The sequence below is a fragment of the Penaeus chinensis genome, chromosome 12 (assembly GCF_019202785.1).
Source record: "Penaeus chinensis breed Huanghai No. 1 chromosome 12, ASM1920278v2, whole genome shotgun sequence".
In the NCBI taxonomy this organism is placed as follows: domain Eukaryota; kingdom Metazoa; phylum Arthropoda; class Malacostraca; order Decapoda; family Penaeidae; genus Penaeus; species Penaeus chinensis.
The window spans coordinates 41,544,602-41,552,101 of record NC_061830.1 but is presented as its reverse complement, the minus strand read 5'-3'; the positions used below and the strand labels follow the sequence as shown (position 1 = coordinate 41,552,101).

At 36.9% G+C, this 7,500-nt stretch overlaps 1 protein-coding gene across 1 annotated transcript in view; it reads right to left on the bottom strand.

Annotated features, from left to right (window-relative positions):
* Positions 1-7,500, bottom strand: part of LOC125031262 (glutamate receptor ionotropic, delta-1-like) — a 47,212-nt gene that overhangs the window by 22,066 nt on the left and 17,646 nt on the right. The window contains exon 7 of the mRNA XM_047621922.1: positions 7,125-7,215. Coding sequence (XP_047477878.1) covers positions 7,125-7,215 — 91 coding nt within the window. The remainder of the gene's footprint in view (positions 1-7,124; positions 7,216-7,500) is intronic.

Below are 7,500 nucleotides of genomic sequence, written 5' to 3'. Positions count from 1 at the left end.
ACAGGGCGAAGGGAGCATTGTCAACATCTTTGTTACTTTTACTATTATTATCGCTTTTTGGGTTATTATTACTATTGTTATTACTATTTGTATTATTATTACTACCATTATCGCTATTTGTGTCATTATTACTATTATTATTACAATCATTATCACTATTTGTGTCATTATTACTAGTCTGCCTTATGTATCTCGTTGATCGCCATGACTTTTACTGTTACAATTATCATTATCTTTTGCAATATTGTCATTATTATTTTACTGGTGTTGAGTGATATAATAATGATAAAAGGACTCAAAGAACTTCAAAGTAGTTAAACGGAAACAATAACACATTAATCTTTAAAAGAAAATAAAAAACCATATTGCAAAAGCGGTAAAGAAAATGATTATTGAATCTCGATAAATATATATATATATATTAAATAATAATAATAATTATAATAATAATAATAATAATAATAATAATAATAATAATAATAATATTAATAATAATAATAATAATAATAATGATAATAATAAATGATGATAATAACAATAATAATAATAATAGGGGTGATAACAACAGTAAGGCAGATTAAAATGATGTCTCATGTTACAGCCAGAAAGTTTAACAGATATGTAAGTAATATAACTCATTAGCAACCAAATAACATTCAAAACAATACGTGTTAAAGATAGCATCATTACCATGCCCATAACAACGATGCAATTAACAGCAGTAACAACAGAAGTAGTAATGATAATTTTTATGATAAAAATTATGACAGTGGTGCTATCAATCCAAATAATATCAGCAACAGAGATAATGATATTAGATGATGATAATATTAGCAATAGAGATAATGATACTAACAATTTGATAAAACCAATTATAACAGTCATAACATTTGTCCAGAAGCAAACGAAGGGATACTGGAAAGGAACGAAAGGCGAGAGAGTCTAAATCGAAATGAAAGTAGAGGGAAAGCGAGAGAAAGGGAAGTGAAATAAATGTGAAAAAGAGAGTGGAAGACGAAAGAATGAATAGGAAAAAAAGAGAAAAGCGGAAATAAGGGAGGGGAAAGATAGGGGAAGCGGAAGAAAACGGGAGGAAAGAGAGTGGAAAGAAAATTGAAAAAAACTGAGGGAAAGAAAGAAAAGAATAAAAGAATAAAACAGGATAAAATAAAGGAAAAGAGAGGACGAACAGAAAGCGAAAGAGAAAGGAAAAACAAAAAAGAAATAGAGGGATTTCATAGGGGAAAAACATGAGAAAGGGAAGAGAAAGAGAGGGGAAAATAAGAAGAAAGGGAAACATTATTGGAAGAAAGGGTAGAAGAAAGTGAGAGAAAAAGACGGAAACATAAAAAATAATAAAAGATAAAGCATATGAGAAGACAGGATAGAAGAAAGAGAGGAAGAAGAACGGGAGACAAAAAAGTGGCAAGAGAATTATCAAGAATTAAACTAGAAACCAAGAAACGCATTTACAGGTATTCTCTTATGGTGAAAGATGGTGCTGGTCATGATGCAATAAATAAGGAGGTAATTGATGATAATTGGAGGACAATGATGTCAGTAATGATCATGGTAATGATTATCATTATGATGATAATTATGATAGTAACAATGGCGATATTTATTGTGAGTCGTATCATAATTATATATTTTGTTATGAACGTTATCAAAATTCTTTGATCAAAATCAGTGTTGTAGTTATCATTAAAAGTAACATTATTATGAACCTTATGCCCTAGTTATTTTCGTTGTTATCATCATTGATAGCAACGAAAACGACATTAAAAATAAAATAACTTGATACGACTAATCAGTGCTAGCTAAACCAAATATCGTTATGAGTGACAGGTGATAATGATTGCAATAAAATAACGTCTATCAAATCCATCAATCCTTAATCCCGTGAAAAGAGGTCAGTCGGGCGAACCATAACCCTATTCTCCGAGTCATTAATTACACCACGCAGAGTTCATACGAGAACCACTTATAACTGATATGCCTCGTTACTGCTGACTGTGTTAAGTCTTGCTTGACTGGTGTCCTCGTGCCTTCCGCGCATTAGATAAACTGCCTCTGTAATGCGTCTCGTGATGTAGACCTATTTGCATGAATGGCTTCGGATTCCGGACCACGAGGTCTTTTGGATCATCATGAGTCTTCCGTTCGTGTTGGGTGGGTGGACCAAGAATGAAAACTCTTCGCTAACTGTTGTTTGTAACTGTGTAAAGAAAATATTTTTCTGACTGTTTTTTTCATTCCGTTTCTTAACTATCCCTAATTGCCGCAGTGTTTCCTGACCCAATAATTACCCAATTTACGGATATGTAGTTGTAAGGAAGATATAGCTGTTGGCTTAATTTTAATAGCCTAGCCTCTGACATGGTTGTAAATTCCCTTCCTCACTTTTACTTCATTTGATATAATCTAATGATAATTTACTTAATAATTTGTCTTTATGTTTACTACTATCTTCGGGATTGACTGACTGTCTTAGAATACACACTGTTGTGCAATTCTAATTTTGGTTATTTTTTTATATGAGAAATGTGTTCCAATTAATTAATGGTTTCCCTCATAGTAAGCTTTCTCTCGATTAAGGTAAGTGATTTTGATATTCTTGTTTTTAATTTCGCGTAAAATGCATCCGGTTATATATTGACATAGATCTTAAGTTCTATCAACTCTCACCACGACATATTACTCTCAACGGCTCTAAATAGAAAGGGGAAGGGGGAGGGGGGGATGAACCAAAAAAAAAAAAAAAAGCGAGTTCGAATCTAACAGGATATTGCCTCCCTCCCCCCCCCCCCCCCACCCCGCAGTAATGATTTCCTATTACCACCGCTTCATCTTATGCATCCCCCCCCCCCTCCCATTCCCCTTCCATTCCGACTCAAAATTGCGTTCAGATTAGGAGGAAAGATAAATTCGATTCGAGATTTTTTCAGTAGATTATACGCCGGTGATTCTGTGCTAACGCCCCCCGCCCCCCTCTCTCTCTCTCTTTACCCTTCCCCCATCACTCTCTTTCCCTCTCTCTCTCTCATTCTCTCTCTCTCTCTCTCTCTCTCTCTCTCTCTCTCTCTCTCTCTCTCTCTCTCTCTATCTATCTATCTATCTCTCTCTCTCTCTCTCTCTCTCTCTCTCTCTCTGTAATTTGAAAGAGAGAGAGAGAGGGGGGGGGGAGAGAGACAGACAGAGAGACAAAGACACACACAGAGAGAGAGAGAGAGAGAGAGAGAGAGAGAGAGAGGAGAAAAAGAGAAACAGACAGAGACAGAGAGAATGATCTGATGTTGAAAAATGGCGAAAGATGTTTTGTGAAGCGACATTTGGCATCTCCATAATAGTGGTGACGGGTGTATTGATATTTTTTCGTGTCTTTTCATGAACACACACTCACACACATACATATATGTGTGCGTTTGTGTGTGTTTCTTCTTTCTTTTCTTTTTCTTCTTCATCTTCTTCTTCTTCTTCATCTCTTCCTTCTCCTTCTTCTCTTTCTCATCCTTTTTCCCTCTTTTTTGTTTTCCTTTTCCTTCTCCTCTTTCTTCTTCTCCTTATTCTTCTTTGGGTAATAGCAAGGCAGATAAGCAAGAAATATCCCAGCATCCTGTCTAGGATTCGTCTCACTTACGGAAGACATTCTCATACACATAATCATATTCACTGTCATTTGTCTTCAATTAGCTTTCCTACGAATCATGTTGGTAAGATTCGTGTTGTATCATTATCTTTTTAATATCATGATTAACACTCTGAACATTATAGATTGTATTGTATTAGCGTATCATCAACGTAACGAGTAATACTGCCAGTTTGTCTCGAATTGAGGTTACCGTAAATAGGCCAGTTGACAAACCTGCTTCTTAACCTGCGTGAAATAGTTAATTATGGTACAGTTCCACGTGGCATGTTAAGGGGAAAAGCACTTGAAAAGAGAGAGAAAAGACGGAAGATGGAGATGGAGGACGAGGAGGAGGAGAAGGGGGTGGGGAGGAGGAGGAGGTGGAGGGGGGAGGAGGAGGAGGAGAATGTGGAGGAGGAGGAGGTGGAGGAGGGGAAAGAGGGGGAGGAGGAGGAAGAGGGGAAGGAGGTGGAGGAAGGGGGGAGGAGGGGGAGGAAGAGGAAGAGGGGAAGGAGCCGGAAGAAGGGGAGGAGGGGCAGGAGGAGGAGGTGGAGGTGTGGGAGGGGGAAAAGGAGGTGGGGGAGGGGGAAGAGGAGGTGGAGGAGGGGAGGGGGAACAGGAGGTGGAGGAGGGGGAGGGGGAGGAGGAGGATCAAGGGGAAAACGAAAGAGAAGAAGACGAAGGAGAAGGAGAAGACAAAGAAGTAGGAGGAGAAGAGGACGAAGAAATGAGAAGAAAGAGAGAGAGGGAAAAATAGAATACGAAAAAAAGAATAAGTAGAAACAAAATGGAAATTAAATTATTAAAATTATATAGTAATAGCCACCCGAGGTTCATCAAATTGTATATCCTGCAAATGAAATGGCCTCGAGGAAGTCTTAACAGTTGGTATCACTGAGGAACATGAGTCGACCGAGAAAGCATGGTAAACATACCTTATTTACATAATTTCCTCTTTGCTTTACGGATCTTGGGAAGAAAGACAAACAGTTGTTTGAACTTCATTGTATGAAAAGCGAGTATGTGGTCCAGTGCAGTCGGAAATATTTACCTTTGATTATGATATCATTATTATCATTATCATTATTATCATTACTTATCATTATTATTATTATTATTATTATTATTATTATTATTATTATTATTATTATTATTATCATTATCATCATGATTACTATTATCAACTATTATCATTACCATTGATAATTATCAATAACTCCTCTCCCTGAGACCTCGCACGCCCTGGAGCTATAACATCATTCACGGCAGATCATATAAAAAATAAATTACAAAATTACAGTCAATAAACCCTAATTATCCAAGTTCCCATTAACAAACCTACTTACCAATTGCGTCATCGCAAAGCACGTACTGTCTCCTCATTAAACTTGATCTCGGTTGTTCAGAGCTCCTCTACGTACCATGTCAAATGTGATATTAGTGTAATTACAGACACTTAACCACTGAAGCTTGTGTAATGAACTAACTTCCTGCCACCAAGTTATTTGTACAAGATGCCGTGTTGCCGGGAGGAAAATCATTTTAATCATATAATTTACATGCCTCGGGCCTTTACGTTCCATCAAAGTGTATATTCTGGTACAGCTAATGTATCTAATTATGAAGGCGAAAAATTTAATTATTTCATGGTGCATGTAAGCATTAAGAAAGAATTAACATAGAATATCAAAATACGGTGTGGAAACATGAGCAGGGACATCGTATTTGATGAAAGAGAGATAACTGAGTGATGCTAAACGTGCTGACAATTTTTTTTATTTTTTATTTCATGCGATAACAGAAGAAAAAAATAAAATCCATTAAATTGGGTTAAAGATACAACGTCATTTGTGTGTGTGAGAGTGAGGGAGATGGGGGTAGGAGAGAGAGAGAGAAAGAGAGAAAGGGGGGAGATGGGGGGAGGGGAGAGAGAGAGAGAGAGAGAGATGGAGGGAGGGAGGGAGGGAGGGAGGAAGGGAGAGAGACAGAGAGATGGAGGGAGGGAGGGAGGGGGAGAGATAGAGAGAGAGAGAGGGAGAGAGAGAGAGAGAGAGAGGGGGGGGGGGGGTCTTTGCCCCATTAATAAATGGGAATACCCAACGCAATCCACCATCACTGAGTTTGAAACCTAACACAATGCTTCACGAAGTCTCGAACACTGTAACGACTCAATCCGAAACTCTCACATACAATGTCCGAACGTGAAATCGGTGTCACACATTTTTATCTTTCCTATATTTCCTTTCCTGGCCATCTGTTTGATTCCCCATTGTAGTTCCTGGTCTTTCATTTTATCTTCGCAGCGTCGCAGAGCAGAGGCAATAGCTATCAAACACAGCTAATTCAGGTGCCCTCTCTCTGCGATCTCCTTTGAAAGGGACCGAATGAGTTTCCCGGCGAAAGATCAGTCCTTCGCAAATATTCGCCAAGTATGCATCGACCGGGCGGTAGTTGTGACCGTCTCTAAGTTTTCTTGTGGGAATAAGCCTGTTCTATTAACATTGTTAATGCTGTTGTTACCATCTTTGTTGGTATCATCATTGTTATTGTTATTATCATCATTTTTGTTAGTATTTTTAGTTGTCGCCATCACAGTCATTAAGAAGCTATTATTTGAATTAGTGTTATATTAATGATGGTGATGATTTTTCTAATTATGATAAAGGTGATAGCGATGGCGATGGCGACCATGCTGATGATGCTGATAATGTTAAAAGTGATGAAAATAATGATGATAATTACATAATGATTATGATAATGATGATAATGATTGTGAAAATGATAAGAATGATAAGGATTATGTTGACAAGGATAATGATAATGATAATGATAGTAAAAATAAATTTGATAAATGATAGTGATGATGATAATGATGAAGATAGTGATGGTAATGTTGATGAAAATGATAATGATAATCATGATAATAATAAAGAAAATGATAATGATAATAACAATGATAATAATAATGGTAATGATGATGACTTCAATCCAGTTATTCGGAAACAGATGAGAAATGCGTTGCAACAGGGTTCGCGCTGTGTTGCAAGCATTCAACAAGTGTAAGAGCTGAGATCGTAGAAACTTCTGTGCCGTTTGGTCCAGAAGTTTTCTTCGGGATAACTTCAGAACAAGAAGTAGTAACTGACAGTAGAGACAAATGCATTCTATTTATGTAATAAACGAATGGTAAGGAGATGAATAAATAGATAAGAAAACTAATTAATAATTATAGAGAGTGAATGAATGAATAAAAAGTCAAATTAATTAATATGATAAATGAATAACTTAAATGACTAGACACATAAAAAATGAAATAAATGAGGTGAATAAACACATAAACCAATAAAATAGACAAACATACAGATAAATAAATGCACAAATAAATAGATAAATAGATAAACAAATAAATAAAATGAAGGAGAATACATTAAAAAAACATTTGAACAGCAATAATTACGGAATGAAATCATTTCAACTTTCTCTCTGACCTTACCTTTCGAGCGACCATTCCAACCATCCCATTCCAGGTGCCATTAGCCATCCGGGAACCCCAGTTACCATCATAGGAATAAACCAGCCTGTACCTGTAAGGAGACAAGGAAATGCGTTGGCGTGTGTATATGCAGTGTGTGAACGCAGGTCGCCTCTTAAAGTTAATGGTGTAGGTGGGGGTGCACTGAATTTTGGTGGTGTAGAATGGACTGCAGTGAATGTTGGCGGTGTACACTGTGCTATACTGAATATTGGTGGTGCTAAATAGTCTGCAGTGAATGTTGGTGGTGTACACTGTGCTATACTGAATATTGGTGGTGTTGAATAGACTGCAGTGATTTATGGTGCGGTATAGTGAAATAGGTTTATATTTCTTG